Here is an 18,359-nt window from a genome sequence, read left to right as displayed (position 1 = left end):
ATCCCATTACAGATGGTTGTGAGCCACCATGTAGTTGCTGGGAATTAAACTCAGGACCTCTGGAAGAGCAGTCAGTGCTCTGAACCGCTGAGCCATCTCTCCAGCCCTTGTGTGTGCTTTTTTTTGAGACAGAGTTTCTCTGTGCAGTCCTGTCCTGAAACTTGCTCTGTAGACCAGACTGGCCTCAAATTCAGAGATCTGTCTGTCTCTGCCTCCCGGGCGCTGGAATTAATGACATTTGCTAACAGGACAGGCCCAGTGAAAATTTTAGCATATTATACACTTTAAAGATGGATTAACTCAGGCTGAGGAGATGGCTCAGCAGGTAAAGTGTTAATTTCCAACTGTACGACTGACTTAGTATTTTAGCCAGGTATGGTGCTGCATGACTTTGGTCCCAGCATTCTAGAGGCAGAGGCAAGTGGATCTCTGGTCTGAAGAGAATTCCAGGCCAGCCAGGGTTCTTATACAGAAGAATCCTGTCTCAGAGAGTGTTTTGCGCTTCTTATGGCTACACATTTCACACTTTCAGTAGTGAAAATCACTGAGTCTCTCAGTGCTAACACTTAGGCTGTAACTTGGTTTTAATGTTGGCCTTTCAGCAAAACGCAAGTGTATCTCAGTCACTAAGCAGCCAGCCAAAGGTCAGCTGTTTTATAAAATCAAATTTAAGAAATGGCAAAACAGTACCAGAAGATTATATAATTTAAAAAGACACTACCTGTGTTCTTCCAAGAGGCCATCACCATCATCTGTACTATCCTGATCGCCAGTTCTGAGAGGAGATTTAATGCCACGGCCTTGTCTTATGTCTTCCTGTAGCTTCTTCTGTAGTTCATCTAGCCTGAAAATTGAAAAGAATGTCACAATAAACAATCCATATTTATTTATTCATTCATTCTTGAGACAGGGTCTCTCTATATAGTTCTAGAACTCTCTATATAGACCAGCCTGGCCTTAATTCAGAGATCCATCTGCCTTCTGAGTACTGGGAGTAAAGGCATGCACACTAGACCAGGCCTATGATTTATTTAAAAATAGACAGCTTTTGCTGTGATCTAAAAGCTGCACCAAGAAAAACTCTCACCAAGTACTGTTATATAACAAGTTATGTTATAATATAGGGTAAATCACATACCCAAAATATATTACGTTATTTTTTTTTAAGTTTTATTTTATGTGTTTTGCCTAAATGCATGTTTGTGCAGTACCCACAGAGGCCAGCAAAGGGTGTTGGATTTCCTGGCACTAGAGTCACAAATGATTGTGAGCAATCATGGGTGCTGAGAATCAAACATGGGACCTCTGGAAGAGGAACCAGTGCTCTTAATCACTGAGCCATCTCTCCAGCCCTTCGGGTATTTCTTTACAACTAGAAATTTAAGAATGACCTATCCAAACCAGAAATAGAAAAAAAAAAAAAAAAAAAAGACCAAATTTGATTATGTTCTCTAATCTTTAATACTCACTGACATCTTGTAGACTAACGCCCTGATAATGTTAGGTTTTTGTTTTCATCATGGTCACATGATTATTATCAGTACCACATGTAACACTTATTGAGCACTTACTATGGAACACCAAACCACAACTCTTGGTGAGATTAAAGGGAAATAAATGATCAATAAACTTGAGATCTTCATGCCTCAATTTAAGTGTTGGTGTGTGTTTGTGTGTGTGACCACATGTAGCAATGCTTAATTTTAAACAATTTCTCTAAATTCAGAGGGAAAAAACTTTTAACCTAAACATCTGAAGATTTCCTATAGTCATGTTTAACAAGGTTAAAATTTGTAACTTCTATGTAATTCAGTTATCTAAACTTCCTTTTAAAGTTACTTAAAAATTGATTTTTTTACTGGTTGTGGGCGTGGCTGTGGTGGCTAGAAAAACATGTCAGATACCCCTGGAGCTGGAGCTATAAAAAGAGTTGTCCAATGTGGATGCTGGCAACTCAATGGTAGTCCTCTGCAAGAACAGCAAGTATTCTTTATCAAGGAGCCATTTCTCCAGCCCCCTGACCAGCTTTTTAAAGAAACATTTATTTGCTTACCAACTTATTTATGTGTTATGGTCATGGAGGTTGTTGACAACTATGTCTCACTGTATGCTTGAAGGCCAGAGGTCAACCTACAGGGATCTGTTCCTCCTTCTACCATGGGGATTCTCAAGACTGAACTCACGTCATCAGGTTTCGGTGGCAAGTGCTTTTACCCACTGAACCATCTCAGCGGCTCCAGTCAACAGCTAAACTTTAAATGAAGTTTTCTGGGTCGGTACATGACTAGATGTACTGTTCTGGTATCATTAACAGTAAGTCTGCAACCACACACATAATTTTTTAACTCAAAGCTTAATTTATGTGTATGTGTGATTATGTGTCCCACCTATGTGTGTGTGTTTCCATGGAAGCCAGAAGAGGGTGTTGAAGCTCCCAGAGCTGCAGGCACAGACGGTTGGTTGTGAGACACCAGACTTGGGTTTTGGGAAATAAACTCAGGCCCTTTTGAAGCACAGCAATTATTCTTAGTCACTGAGCCATATCTCTAGGCCCATTGTTTAAAACTTTTATTTGTGTTTTAATTATTATAATTATATTTAAGCTAGGCACAGTGGAGCATGCCTTTAACCCCAGAACTCAGGAGGCAGAGGAAGGTAGAGTTTGAGCAGGATCTACATGGTGAGTTCTAAGACAGCCAGAGCTACATAGTGAGACCCTACTTCAAAAAACTAAAAGTAAACAAACAAAATTACATTTACTTCCATGTGCACATGAGCATGCGTGTGTGCGTGTGTGTGCACACGCACTCTCGTGTATGAGTGTAAGCCAGAGGATGACTCAAGAGTCAGTTCTTTCCTTTCTCCATCCAAGTCTTAGGGACTGAGCTCTGGATGTTAAGCTCAGCGAGTGCTTTTACCCACTGAACCGTCTCTCTGGCCATTTATTTATTGAGATAAGACACTGAATTCGTGGCACTCTTCCTGACTCAGATTCCCAAGTCCCTGAGTTACAACGGACAATACATTCAGCTAGTCACATGACTGTCACTGGGAAATCATGACCCTCAATTTCTTGACGTGTATCAAGTCGGCTGCTTATCATTTTGAACTATTTCCTCCAAAGATTAACATGACACAAAAAACATGGTTATCTTGGTTTCAAACTTGTTCTTAGTGTTAGGCATGGTGGTAGACACCTGTAATCCCAAAATTTGGGGAGACTGAGCAGAAGAATCCAATCTTTGAGCCCAGCCATAACAATCCACTGAGAGCATACTTAATTAAGCAAATAACCCTTCCCCCAGCCTAAGAAAACAGTACAAAATGTCTGAAATTGGTAAACATTAAAAAAAAAATGTAGCCGGGCAGTGGTGGCACACGCCTGTAATCCCAGCACTTGGGAGGCAGAGGCAGGTGGATTTCTGAGTTCAAGGCCAGCCTGGACTACAAAGTGAGTTCCAGGACAGCCAGGGCTACACAGAGAAACCCTGTCGGGGTGGGGGTAGGGGGGAGTTTGGATTTTAAAATGTTTAAGTGAAATCAATTTATTTATAAAAAAGATTAAATAACCATGGTTCCTTAGAGCAGTTTATATCCATATTCTATGAAAACTGAGTTTTTTGAGAGTTAAATGTAGCTAATTTTTAAATTATGGAATGCTTCATGAGTCTGCTTATCATCCTTGTACAGGGGGTCAAGCTAATCTTCCTGTATTGTTCCAATTTTAATATACATGCTGCTGAAGTGAGCAAACATAAACACCAAGGTCCTACTTCTGTGCTAACAATAAAAACCCGGCAAAGGCTCTCAATAGACATTACTCCAAAATGAAGAGCAAGTGCTGAAAGAAATGTGGAGAACAGAGACCCCCATGCACTGCAGACGGTCATGTACAATGTTGCTCTTGCTGCAAAAGTCAGCGTGGCGTTTGTCCCAAACCCCAACAATCACCTCAAGTTCAGTAAGTCCTGGTGTGGGCCCAGACTCAAAATATACAAATCACCATAGCATTTTTTCCTATAACAGCTGAAAAGTAGACACTGCCCAAGTGGCCACTAATGTATAAATGAACAAAATGTGGCATGTAAGATGGAACAGTCAACCTCAAGAAGGAAACTCTGACCCAACCTTCACTACAAACAATGAAGATATTATGCTAATTACAATGCTCTAGATATAATAAGGAAACCAATAAATGATCTCACATGAAATATCTAGAGTAGTCAACTTCATAGGAACAGGAAGAAAAATACAAATGGTGATTTGCCAAAGGCAAGGAGGCAGAGCAGAATGGGAATAGGCATGGGAATCAGTTTGAGAAAATGAAGAACTCTGGAGCTAGGTGATGGTAATGCCAGTGTGCTAATACAACCTGAACTACTGAGAATAAGTAGGGCTAGGTGATGGCTCAGTGCATAAAGTATTCGCTGCACAGAATCAGGCCCTGAGTTTGAATTCTCAGAACCCACATATAAGCTGCATGCATATACCAGATGTGTTGGTGCACACCCTTAGTTCTAAAACCCTGTAGGCAGAGGCAGGCAGAATTCTGTAAGTGTGAGGCCAGCCAGAGTGATACAGCAAGAGCCTATCTTAAAAAAAAAAAAAAAAAGGCATTGGATACATAGCACAAGTGTCTGTAATCCCAGTGCTCCCATAAGAAAATGGGAGGCAGAGAAAGGGGACTCCTTGATGAAGCTCATGGGTCTGGCATACACAGCAGTTTGAGCCTGCCTCAAACACTACAGGTGAGGACTGACACCAAAGCTGTCCTCAGATCTTTACACGCATGCTACAGCAAACATGCACTAGCACTCTCATGCACACACTGTACGTGCACACATATAATGAAAATAAATTCTACTCATGCTTTTCATTAAGGATACAGTAAGATACTGATATAACAAGCAAAGAGAAGTCTATATTAATAATGAATGTAATAGATAGCATACTGTAAAAACCTGTATCTTTTGATGTCTCTTGAACAAGAGAACATACCTTATTTCTAAAACAGTTGACAAAAGAGAATTAGAATAATGGTACTCCTACAAAATGAATGTTAATATCTAGTTCTCTTGGGACTCTTGGTGGACTGGGGACCAAAGTTATGGCTTTGTACTTGCTTGGCAATCAATCACTTTCCCACTGAGCTAAATCCCAACCCTATCTATACTAATGTACCATTCTAAGGTAAACTAAAGCCAACTCCATAGTAAAGCAGTTGTTAAATGAAACAGCTTATGATTTAACCAACCTCTGCGTGTCTTCCATCTCCTTTACTAGTCGCTCTAAGGTATTTGTGTAAGTTCCGCTCTGAGCATATTCCTAAAACAAAAAGAAAGTTTAAAAAATACTTTATAACTTACCTTAGTAGAAAAACTGGAATATTTTAACGTTGTTGAGAGTACTAACCACTATTTCCTATGTCAGTAACCTGGGTCTGGATGACACCCTTCTTAAAGGAAAAGTTTCACCACCATGCTTTAAATCTAGTTATCTACACTGCAGGCAATGCGATCTCAGTATCCATTAGGAGGAGGGACACTGCCTGCAAAACCCTGACGGCCTCAGGATCTGAGTGAAAACACCCAAGGGCTCTGTGCTGACACTAGCTTTGCTTCTGCATTCTATTTTACCGAAGTCAATTTACTTCTAGTTGACTTCTACTTACTTCTAATTACTACTACTAATTTTTAGGTTTTACCATGGCATATTACACCTTCCCCACCAAACTTTACAGAAATCTTAAATTAATACAGTTTACTCCCAAGATAGAATGAAGCACTTTATAAATAAAATTGCACACCACAATTAACAACATTTCTACACTCTACCTTCATTTACAGCAGTGGTCTCCAAAGCAGGGGGTGTGCAAGGTGATCCATTGGGGTGCAGGAAGAAAATAATAGAACTTCTATTTATATGGAACGTCTATAGAAACTCCAGTAGAACTTAATCTATAGTAACTTCTATGTAACTGCCACAGGAAATACTTATTTTCTTTTTCTTTCTAAATCTGTTTTCTGTATATACTTTATTTCAAAAGTACACAGTATTATAGTGGTACATGTATAGAATATATAAGTTACATATATATACTGGGGTACATGCTTAAAAGTTTCCTTTTAATAAAAAAGTACATGTGATCAAAAAAGTTTGGAGACCACTGATTAACAATAAAATTGAAGATATGGGGAACTCAGTTACCAAACAAGAATTCACACTCATGTCAATCTAACGATGAGCTGTAGTAAACACTGAATTTTAAAGTAAGTTAACAATCTATCTTCTTTAGTTAATCCAACTTTCCCCGTCAAGTGAAGACAAGTTATCATAGAACTTCTTACCATGTAGTCTGACGACTGGGATCTAAGCCCCTTGGAAACCGCAGGAGGCTTTCCTGAAGTTGTAGGAGTCCGACTGAAGTTCAGAGCCATTATTTCTTCCAGTGATTTTAGTGTTTCCTCTTCCTCATCACTCTCTAAGGTGTAACCTAAACTTTCTTCATCACTATCAAAATCACCCCTGAATTTCCTTTTCAGTGCATTGCTACCTGCATTGGAATTTCCTGAACTCTCTTTATCTGAAGGTGCTGCAGGGCTTGGGACACTCGGCACGACTTCCAAGGCAGCTGGGGGAGATGCTGTTGGAGGGGCATACTCTGAATGCAAAGATCCCCCAGAATTTTTCCCTGACGATTCATTAGAAACAGCCTTAATAGTCTTTGCTCTGTGTTCCTTGTGTTTGGAGGATTCTGTAGAATGCCCAGAACGTTCTTTTGAGGAGGAACGCTCTTTATCTTTTTTAGGAACTGGAAGAGTGCAATTTTTAGCATTTAGTGGTACTCGAGAGGAAACAGCACTTGGAACATGGGAAAGTAAAGGTAGCTTTGTCTCTTTTGATGTCACAGAGCCAGCCGGTTTGTTTTTCTGAAGGTTGCTAGCTCTTTTAATTGTAGATTTTTCCTGAGGTAAAGGTAAGTGGGGTTTCTGTATTTTAGTCTCTTTGGTACTTGCTGAGTGGACTTGGTCACTATTCCTGGAAGAATGGTGGCCAGCATTTGAAGGTGCCGAGTCTGCAGAAGAGCGATCTGTCTCGTCCTCAGGCTCCTTGGCTATGTCTTCCAAGCGCAGAACACCACCAGGAGTCTTCAGTGCAATGTGTCTGATAAACTTTTCTCTCTGATGGGATGTGTCTGGGCGCTTCTCTAGAAAGGACTCTCTTGCTTTTGGTATGATAGGTTCTTTTGTGCTTTTCAGGTCTGAGTCCACAGAGTTCCTCTTTCTTTTGTCGGAGAATTTATTCTGTTTAGAGCCTAAAATTAATTTTTGTTATATCAGTGAAAAGTATACTCTTCTGTCTGGGTCAAGCTTATTCACAGAACACGCTGAAGAAATGTGAAATTCTAAGGTTAGGCTGAGATTACTCACTATTTAATGAAGAAAAAACTAATGCTGTCATTTTATACCAACTAACAGTGATGTTCAAGAAATTTAAAGCTAATGACATATGCTCATTTTTATTGCTAATCTATTAGATTAGTAGCTTACCAAAGGTATCAATCCCTAAAACACTAGATACTGACATTATACATTGGAATACCTGGTTCTAGAAATAAAATACTTTTACATCCATAGGTATCAAGAATTTAGATGATAATCAAATATAGGGGGAAAAAAAGGCAGATAAATGACTTATTTAAAAATAAATTCATCTCAGTCATCTATTGATGGAACATAGGACCCCCCAATGGAGGAGCTAGAGAAAGTACCCAAAGAGCTGAAGGGGTCTGCAACCCTATAGGAAGAACAACAATATGAACTAACCAGTACCCCAGAGCTCACGTCTCTAGCAGCATATGTAGCAGAAGATGGCCTAGTTGGCCATCATTGGGAGGAGAGGCCCTTGGTCTTAGGAAGATTATATGCCCCAGTACAGGGGAATGCCAGGGCCAGGAAGCGGGAGTGGGTGGGTTGGGGAGCAGGGCGGGGGAGGGTATAGGGGACCTTTGGGATAGCATTTGAAATGTAAATGAAGAAAATATGTAATTAAAAAAAATAAATAAATTCATTGGGCTAGGTGGCGGTAACACGTCTTCAATCCGAGCCCTCGGCAGAGAGACATGGGGATCTTTTTAATTCAAAGCCAGCCTGGTCTACATAGAGAGTTCCAGGACAGCCAGGGCTACACAGAGAGATCCAATCTCTAAATTAATAGTAAGTAAGTAAATTCTACCTCCCATCATGGTGCATAACTATAATCACAGTAGTCAGGAGTCTGAGGCAGGAGGATCATGAATACAAGCCTAGCCTGGCCAGGAAGAGGATAGGAAGGTTGGACAATACAGTCTCAAAACCACCAAAACCACCAAAACCACCACCACCACCACATCACCTCCTCCTCCTCCTCCTCAGCCAACCAACCAAAACCAAAAATAAGTAAATAAACCCCCCAAATCAATAAGTAAATAGACTTACCCAAGTATATCCATCTAGTGATTACCACTGATTTTTATATGTGTCTCTAGTTTTCAGCTGTGATGGTTTAACTAACTGGGTCTTCACAAATACGCTCAAGTACTAACCTTCAGCATTACAGGATGAGATACCACGTGACTGAGTGGTGTGGTTGGTTACAAGTCAAAGAATGCTGAAGACTGCAAGCAAACACTTGAATCTACGATGGAAAGAAGCGTTTCTCCCCTAGAGTTATCAGGAGGGCCTTAACAATGCACTTATTTTAGACTTCAGCTTTCAGCCTTTCATTTCCTCAGGAATAAAATTCTGTAGTGTTAATTTTTAATATTTTAATTCTGGATGCCTATTTTAAATCTTTTTATTCATAGTTGACACCTCAAGTTGCTTCAGATCTTTCTGTGGACAAGAGAGACTTAACATATGAACTATGTTCCCAGACTCCTGAACAACAATAAACCAGGCTTTCCTAGGCTCACTTGCAGTGTTCAGAGTTTAATGTTCTATTTTTTGATTAAGAAAAGATACCTTAAAGCTGGGCGTGGTGGTGCACGCCTTTAAGCCCAGCACTCGGGAGGCAGAGGCAGGTGGATTTCTGAGTTCGAGGCCAGCCTGGTCTACAAAGTGAGTTCCAGGACAGCCAGGGCTATACAGAGAAACCCTGTCTCGAAAATGACAAAACAAAACAAAACAACAACAACAACAAAAAAAAAAAAAAAAAGGAAAGAAAAGAAACCTTAAAGAAATGAGGAAATGAGTTAGCTGATTGTAGTTGTGCATGCCTTTAATCCCAGTATTGGGGAGACAAGCAGAGGCAGATGTATTTTGTTGAGTTTGAGGCCACCTGGGCTACATAGGGTTCCAGGACAGCCAGGGCTATAAAAAGAGACCCTGTCTCAAACAAACAAACAAACAAAAAAAACAAAACAAAAAAAACCCAAAAACCAAACAAATAAAAACAAAACAAAGACTTCCTGAGCTAACAGCTATCTGTGGTTAAAGTATCAACTAAATCTTATAGATATTCCTTGAGATGTAATATTATAAAAGCACTTTTGTATTTGGAATATTTGGACCTTGTTTTAACTTAATACAAAGCATCTTTAACAGTACACCAAGAATACAAGATTATGCTCATCTGTTCTAGGGCAGCATCCCACTGTAGCCCAAGCAAGCCCCAAACTTGCAACCCTCTTCTCACAGACACTACTGAGTGATAGGATCATGGATTTGTGCCGTCACGGCTAACATCAGGTTACGTTTCTTGATGTAGACCAGGATTCAGAAATGAAACAATACCAGTGTAAGGACTACACTGTTAAAACACTGTTAGGAAGGAGCTCCTGAAGAAGGCAGAGAGAAGTCAAGAAAACATTAATTATGCAGAATAAATTCAAGCATTTATTTTTTTGTGGTCAGGTATTATTCTATGTAGTTCAGGTTGACTTCAATCTCTAGAGCCTCCTGTCTGGGCTTCTCAAGCACTTGAGATTACAGATGTGTGTCACCATACCTAGCTCTGAATAGTATTCTTTTGGGATGTAATTTTATCAAACTCTTAACTCTTTGAGACATTTACTTCTAGGAAGGGAACTGAATATTTGAACAAATTTATTTTTAAAAACTAGTATGGGCCGGGCAGTGGTGGCGCCTGCCTTTAATCCCAGCACTTGGGAGGCAGAGGCAGGCGGATTTCTGAGTTCCAGGCCAGCCTGGTCTACAGAGTGAGTTCCAGGCCAGCCAGGGTTATACAGAGAAATGTGTCTTGAAAAAACAAAAAACAAATCTAAACAAACAAACAAACAACAATAACAAAAAATTGGTATAAAAAAGATACGAACTCACTTAGAAATTCTATGTTTAAGTCTGATGCTACCTACCTGAAAGTTCCCACGAGTCTGAAGATGATCTTTTTCTTGAGAGATGTCCATTTTCCTATAAGGAAAAGGAGAAGAAAATGGAATTTTGAGAAGTAAAGAATATGAATTTACACGTGAACAGACTTCTAGACAAATAAAGCAAGCACTTATATTCAGAGGTAGCTTAAAAAAAAAAAAAACCACAACTTTATAAAGTTCTTAAAATGAAGAGTATGGGCTGGAGATATAACTCAAGGGTAAACTGCTTGTCCAGACACACAGGCCCAAATGCAATACCTAATTGTAGGGAGACACACATACATACATACACACACACACACACACACACACACACACACACACACTCACTCATGGGGCCATCTGTATCATAAAAAAAAAAAAAAATCAAGTCCTTGTTTCATAAGTTAACAATGACTTATAACTCAAAAATTAATACAACAGGGCTGGAGAGATGGATCAGCAGTTAAGAGCACTGACTGCTTTTCCAGAGGGCCTGAGTTCAATTCCCAGCAACCACAGGGTAGCTCACAAACATCTGTAATGGGATCTGATGCCCTCTTCTGGCATCTGTGTCTGAAGACAGCCACAGTGTACTCACATAAAATAAATAAATAAATCTTAAAAAAATTTAATACAATGGAAGACTTGCTATATGAACCAAATATTACATCTATTATCATCAGCAACCTCAGAAGGTACAACTTTATTACAAACACGCCTCTAGATTCACAAATACCTTCTATTAATATACAATGTTGAGATTTACTTTTTTTTTTTGAGATTTCTTTTTACTTACACCTAGAACATTATAGTTTATTTTTTGTTTCTGTGATTTGAAATTTTCATAGTAACTTAGAAAACGTAGCGCTTCTCTGCAGTGCTGGGCACTCGACCCAGGCTTCTCCATGCTTGGCAAGTGCTCAACCAGTTAGGTGCATTCCCAGCTTTGAGCTTTTTGTTTTTGAGACAGGAGTAGGCTATGTAGGCCAGGATAGTCTCTAACTCATAATCCTTTACCTTAGCCTCTTAAGTATTATAAGTATGTACTTTGTTTATATCTGACGTTATTTGTTCTTTATGTAGATACAATTTAAAATTAATAACTTGACGTTCTAGGGAAGAAGAAAAGCTTTAATGCTAGTCTGATTCTGAATTCTGAAAAGAAAAATGTGATAGGTAGGACTAAAATATATGTATAGTTTTCTAAGTCATCAGGCATGTTTCTAAGACCCATACCTAATCAATGATCTAAGATTTATATATGAGGCTGGAGAGTTCATCGGTTAAGAGTTACTGTGCTCTTGTAGAACTTGAGACTGATTCTTAGCACACACACGGCACAGCTCACAACCACCTGTAACCCTAATCCAGGGGATCTGGCAGTTTCTTTTGGCCTCCACATATACGTTCAAATAAAGCAAATAAATCGAAGATTTACATATAATCTGAAACAGTGGCTCTTCAACTTTCAGAGGGCAGATATCTGGAGGCTTTTAACTGAAGACTGCTGTGCTCTGACTCCACTGTTTCTTACTGGGATAGAGAGTGCATTTAGACAAATTTCCAAGGGCCATTGCTGCTACTGCTCTGAGGACATTTTGAGAAGCACTAGTCTAAGTTGTTTCCTACTCTTCTGTATTTGCCATTCCTTAAGCACCTCCCTTTGGCAAATCTTTAAAAAAAATTACAATATCTGCCTGAAAGAATGTTTCATTCTAATGTTTCATCAGAAAACATCTTTGTGGGACTGGAGAGATAGCTCAGAGGACCTGGGTTCAATTTCCAGCACCCACATGGCATTTACAATCTGTAATTCCAGTTCCAGGGTATCTGACACCCGCCAACAGACATACATGCAGGCAAAACACCAATGCATATAAAAAATGAAGAGGGAGCTGGGCATGGTGGCGCCTGCCTTTAATCCCAGCACTCGGGAGGCAGAGGCAGGCCGATTTCTGAGTTCGAGGCCAGCCTGGTCTACAAAGTGAGTTCCAGGACAGCCAGGGCTATATAGAGAAACCCTGTCCTGGGGGGGGGGGGGGAGGGGGAGAAGAGGAACCATTAAAAAAAAATGTTAAGGAGCTGGCTCAATGGGTAAGAGCACTAGCTGCTCTTCTGAAGGTCCTGAGTTCAAATCCCAGCAACGACATGGTGGCTCACAACCACCTGTAATGAGATCTGACGCCCTCTTCTGGTGTGTCTGAAGTCAGCTACAGTGAACTTATGTATAATAATAAATGAAGCTTTGGGCTGGAACAAGCAGGGACTGAGCAAGCTGAGTTGACCAGAGCGAGCAGAAGGTCCTAAAATTCAATCCCCAACAACCACATCAGCTACAGTGTACTCACATACATAGAATCAATTAAAAAAAAAAAAGTTAAAAAAAAAAAACAAACAAACGTTGATCCTGGTCTGTAAAAATTAGGGTTAAGAATGAATTTAGCTGGCCGTGGTGGTGCAAGGCTTTAATCTCAGCACTCAGGAGCAGAGGCAAGTGGAGCTCTGAGAATTTAAAGCCAGTCTGGTCCATGAAGGGAGATCCAGGAAAACAAGGGCTACACAGAGAAACCCTATCTTGAAAAAAACCAAAATAAATAAAATAAACATATAGAATTCAATGAAGAGTAGAGATAACCTAATGAAACCAGCATCAGCCCAAGTTGTGCACCTCTATTTCCTTAACTATGTTATGGGTTAATAAGTATCTGTAGACTTAGGTCTGAGCATGGTACAGCAGTAGTTACTGTACATACCAGAGTTGAGAGATTACTCTTCCCAGGTACAGCCTCAGTGTGCTTGCTATGCTCATGCCTCGGCTTACAGTTTTTCCCTACACCAGACGACTTTAAGGAAAGGTTGCTTGCTTCTGAGAAAGAATTTTCCGAGTTGATTCTCTGCTCCATTTGTTCCTTTCTCAACTTCTTCTGTTCTCGCTCTCGGCAGTAAGAAGCTAATGACAGCTGGAACCTAGCCCCCAGTGTGCTTTCTCCTGGATGGTGCCTGGACAGGCTGCTTCTGCTACTAATACTTCTGGAGCTATGCTTGAAGATGTCACCTTCTGTGGCTGTGGCCTGTTTTCTGGAGTCTTCACTGTTCTTGCCTCGATCTCTGTCATTCTTCTCCCTGTTACTTTCATGAATGAACAGTGACTTCCTTCTCTCAGGAGACTGGTGTTTTTTCTTCTGTGCCTTGATCTCTTTGGGCAATCGATAAGAGGAAGGAGCATAGATGCCAGCTCCTTTGGGTAAATATTTGCTTAGAGACATACAAGGCCGCCGTGACTCATGGACACCACGATCTTTGTGGTGCTCCTTCCCACCTTTCATGAAAGCCTCTAAAATAGGACTTTCTTCTGATGACATCCTCTTAGGTTTAAGTTTTTTTGGTGAAGATAATTTCCTTTCAAATTGCTCTGTCCCAGTGATGGATAATCCATTTCCTCTGTATTTGATGTTTGATTTTTGAGGCGAATCCAACATATGTTTGTCTAAAACAGCCACAATTAAAACACATATAAATCACACATTATTAAAAATAAACTGATGTGTCTATTAATGTTTATATTAGCTATTAACTGTACTGAAGCTACTAAAAAATTCAATCCAATTAATATGTGGTGATAAAATATATTTTGGGGGAATGAGAGAAACTAAGAAATAGGGTTATCTTTTATGAAGTTTCATGAATCCCTTCTGCTACATCAACTAAGCTCACTATAGCTTTTTTTGTGAGCTTTTTACTAGAGAACACAAATAATATAAGCACTATAAGCTGGAATTTTTTTAATGTTAAGAATGTAGAGGGCTGTTGAGATGGCTCAGCAGGTAAGAACACTGACTGCTCTTCTGAAGGTCCTGAGTTCAAATCCCAGCAACCACATGGTGGCTCACAACCATCCGTAATGAGATCTGATGCCCTCTTCTGGTGCATCTGAAGACAGCTACGGTGTACTTATGTAGAATAATAAATAAATCTTTGAGCCAAAGCGAGCAGGGACTGAGCAGGTGGGGTTGACTGGAGTGGGAGTGAACAGAGGTCCTAAATTCAATTCCCAACAATCAGATGAAGGCTCACAACCATATGTACAGCTATAGTGTGTACTCATATACATAAAGTAAATCTTAAAAAAAAAAAGACTATAGAAGAGATGGTTTACTGTTGAGCACATTTTCATTATAACAAACATTTCTTAATCCTGAACAGTATAATCAAAAGTCTGGAGGCTCTCTAAGACAACCCATCAAAAATACATTACCATGCATACCTTGTTTTGCAGCTGGCTTGAAGAAATCTATGATTGACTGTTTCCTGAAAATAAAAGCACAGCTAATATGACATCACAACACCAAATATTCAAACCTCAATACTTTAGATCAAGTCGTGAGTGTTAGATATATAATACGGGCTGAATTCCACTTTCTTATTTAACTAATCAAGTACTGAAAATGTCAATCATAGTTTGCTAAGCCACAAGGGAAAATTTAAAAAAATATATAGCCATTTTTTTGCTAAGTTTATAAACACAATTGAGACTTAAACAGAAACCTGATAAATACTAGAGATCACAGACCTGTCTAACAGAGACTTGCAACATGAGCAGAACAGCAGATGGGAAAGAGAACAATTGGGTTGATCTGAAAAGGAACATGCAAGGCAAAGGTAGAGAGGATCAGCCGTGACTCTTACACTGATCTCTTATGTTTTATAAGATCCTAAACTAACAGCAAAAGCTAGGATGAGCCACAACTTGTGTTTCAAACTTTCTTCTTAAAGATCTAAGATTCCTTAAGATTAGCCAGGAGCAGTAGCACACACCTTTTAATTCCAGTACTCAGGAGACAAGGCAGATGTATCTATGTAAATGTGAGACCAGTCTGGTCTATGGAGTGAATTCTAGGCCTGGTAAGGGCTACACAATGAGACCTTTTCTTGAAAAGCAAATCAAACAAAACAAAATAAAACAGAACAAAAAAGCAAAGATTCAAGGGGCGAAGAGATGGCTCAGTGGTTAAGAACATGTGTTGCTCTTGCAAAGAAGCCAGGGCTCCCCACACCCAGATGGCTATTCACAAATGACTAACTCCAGTTCCAGGGGTATGTGATGCCATCTTCTGGTCTCCTAGCACCAGGCACACACATGGTGCAAATATACATGCAGCCAAAACCACTCATTCACATAAAAAATAAGTAAAATACTTAAAACAAAACAAAACTTAAGATACTTTTACAAAAGCATCATACTACCTAAGTAAAATAAAAAGGAAATTGGACAGTTAACAAGTAAAAAAAAAAATCAAACAGCTTTAATAATATGTACGGGTTACTACACACTAACATGGGCATACAATTATTTCCTGAACCTATACTCTGATCTGTTCATGCATGTTTGAAAGAGAGCCAACAAGCAGTATCCCTGAACATTCCTCCACTGAGCCAGTACTCAAGACGGCAGCCTGAGCAATCCAAACCCAAGGCTGATCTCCTTCTCTAGTGTACATTTTACTGGTAGCATTAGAAGAGCAGTGACCATCTTTCCTGGTTTACCTAGACTCCACCAGTATGTTGAGAGAACCTAAATGATGAGTGACAGGTTATGGGAGAATACATGCATTTGTTTACAGAAAGTCAATTACATTAGGTAAATTAACTCTACCACTGAGTAAAGGAAGAAATACTAGTGAAGACACATGATGTGCCTATTTCTGGCAGTGGAGAGGTGCAAAAGAACCCAGAAGCAGCAAATTAAAACCAAGATATACTTATATTTTTACTAAAAATTAACATCATACCCTTCCCCTAAAGTATTAAATCTAATACTACTCTCCAATACACCTGAATGGAAAAATGACTTTTGGTAAACCATGAAACTATAAACGAACTCTGTAGAGGTAAAATAATTGTTTCCTAAGTTCAAGCACACAGAAATATCCATTACTTATGTATAACTGGTTAAAAAAAATTATGACAGTTTTACAAGCCTTTAATCTGAAAGTGCTGGAACCAAACGTGTTAGAATTCTCAATTTATTGGATTTTGGAGGGGAAATAACTTGAATGTATTATGTGCAGCCCCCAGCAGGATCTGGCGCTGCAACCTGTAGCCAAAATATTACTATTTCTCCAGCAAAGCTTATCAACACTCACACTCAGTACCACCCACAAACCTTATATTAGCTCTGATCAACCTGGCTTGGCTGCCAAGGCGGCTGTGGTAGGAAGCAATGAAAATAGTTGTTTTTCACAGCCTTCTGTCCTTCAGAATTAAGATAAAGGATTGTGAATCTGTGCTACAATATTAAAGCATAAACTTAAAACGTCTGTTACCAATTCTTAAAAAAAAAAAAAAAAAGACAGTACCAAGTTCGTAGATAATTTGAATGTTTTATTGTCAGAGGATGTCATATGATGAAATTCTCCATCATTACATAGCTCCCAGAAAATCCTTACCATATAAAAAAAGAAAGGAAGAAAAAGGAAATAGAAAAAGAAAGGTCTGTTGGTGAGGGAGAAAGTCACTCAAAGAGAAAACAGGCGCATTCCAAAAATGTTTTTAGTATGAATGGTCGTGTACACTGTACTATTAAGTAATTCGTGGGTTTTCCTTATCACATCTTACATAATTAAACTCAAGAAACCACCAGGATCAGAACGATCTAAATAGAGGCTTCGAGAAGGGAGGGCCCCAGGGCAAGCGCTCGAAAAGGAGAAAAACAACCTTCTACCTAAAGCGGGCTCTCCGCAGCCATCTAGGCTGGTGGTCACTAGACCAAAAGCAACACCTCAACTACAGAAAAGGAGACTTCAACTCCCAGAAGCCCCCGCGCGGAGGCGGGGCGAGGGCTTGCAGGCCCCAGAACATCAAGGCCTGAGCTCGCTGAGGATGGCGGGAACTGAAGAGCAGCCGTCCGTAGTCCTCCCCTATACCCGTGCCCCCGCGACCCGGCCCCTTCTCAAGCCCTCTGCACTGTACCTGTCCCCAGGACTCTCTGTTCTTTTTCCCGCTGCAGCAGGGGCGGTACTACCGGGTCTCAGATGGCAGCGCGGGGGCGACGACCCCGGGGCTGGGGATGAGGGGAAACCTGGCCTAGCGGGCATGCAGCGCCTTGTCATGTCGGCGCCGCTGGCGACGGCGGCATGAGCTGTGGCTGGAGAAGCTGGGTGCGTGGTTGCCGTCTTGCTGCTGGGACTCGGGGAGGCTGTCGGTGCAGAGGTGGGCGGCACCCCCTACTCTCTTCATGGCGGTTCTCTCTTCGGAAGTGACTCCGGTGTGAGCGGGAAGGAACCTGAGGACCATCAGGGGGCGGGCCTTTCTTGAGGTGCCGCGTCGCGATTGGCTGACCTGAGGGTCACTCTGGTGGTAGCGCAATAGAAAGCCTCCGCCTGCCGGGAGAGGGCGGGTTTTTTGGAAGGGGGAGGGGAGATTGAAAACTGCCCTCCCCGGGCCCGTCACGTGCGCCTGGGGCGCGCGCCTCCTCGTCGGGGCCGCGGCGGCCTTGGCCGGTGCGTGGGAGTGGGAAAGAAGAGGCAGTGGCGGGTGTTACGACAGCTGGCGACAGCCGCCTGATCGAGGGCTAGGGGTGAGATTTGCAGAAGTAAAACCGAGCCTGCAGCTGTCTGTAGTGAAGATGGCCAACATTTGTGACGATTGTGCTACAGCTGCCCTAATATTTCATAGTCACTTTGGCATCTTAGGCCAAAATGCTGTCACCATTTCCTTTCTGTTCCTTCTCTTATAATGTGATTTGACCGTTCTGTGAGGGATCTTCTATACTGTGATATAGTTGTTCCGTTTTTTTGTTTTGTTTTGTTTTGTTTTGTAAGGGAGGGGGCGGGGGAGCACTCAGTCATTGAATTAGACATTTTTATTCTGTCAAAGCGTTTTGTCTCTAATGGGTTTCCCCATGAAGTCGCAGCACATAGACTTCTTTTCCTTATCAGTAAAGGACTTGTGCTTTGAAGAGGCTGTTAGGTTGGATTTCTTTAAGTTTTTATTTATGTATATGGTG

General features: G+C 40.7%; 1 protein-coding gene and 1 non-coding gene across 8 annotated transcripts in view; both read right to left on the bottom strand.

The window, feature by feature from the left end:
- Positions 1-18,359, bottom strand: part of Slf2 (SMC5-SMC6 complex localization factor 2) — a 65,281-nt gene that overhangs the window by 35,013 nt on the left and 11,909 nt on the right. For 3 of the 7 annotated variants that reach the window (XR_386468.4, XM_017318163.2, XM_011247236.3), the window contains exons 1-7: positions 17,324-17,648; positions 14,619-14,662; positions 13,108-13,841; positions 10,355-10,409; positions 6,348-7,315; positions 5,255-5,325; positions 722-844 (exon numbers count right to left, since the gene is read on the bottom strand). Coding sequence is in view for 5 of the 7 variants with exons in the window: in XM_017318163.2 (XP_017173652.1) it covers positions 722-844; positions 5,255-5,325; positions 6,348-7,315; positions 10,355-10,409; positions 13,108-13,841; positions 14,619-14,662; positions 17,324-17,463 (2,135 nt within the window). In the remaining 2 variants the exon portion in view is untranslated. Of the gene's footprint in view, positions 1-721; positions 845-5,254; positions 5,326-5,834; positions 7,316-10,354; positions 10,410-13,107; positions 13,842-14,618; positions 14,663-17,323; positions 17,656-18,359 lie in introns of those variants that run through there. The other 4 variants (XR_001782585.2, NM_172638.2, NM_001081225.2 and 1 more) reach the window with 4 other exon arrangements.
- Gm25482 lies at positions 3,646-3,752 on the bottom strand. Its single transcript, XR_003952967.1, has one exon. It is a non-coding gene; the product is annotated as a U6 spliceosomal RNA (small nuclear RNA).

This window comes from Mus musculus, chromosome 19 (assembly GCF_000001635.26).
Source record: "Mus musculus strain C57BL/6J chromosome 19, GRCm38.p6 C57BL/6J".
Classification (NCBI taxonomy): domain Eukaryota; kingdom Metazoa; phylum Chordata; class Mammalia; order Rodentia; family Muridae; genus Mus; species Mus musculus.
This window is presented reverse-complemented; position numbering and strand designations above follow the sequence as displayed.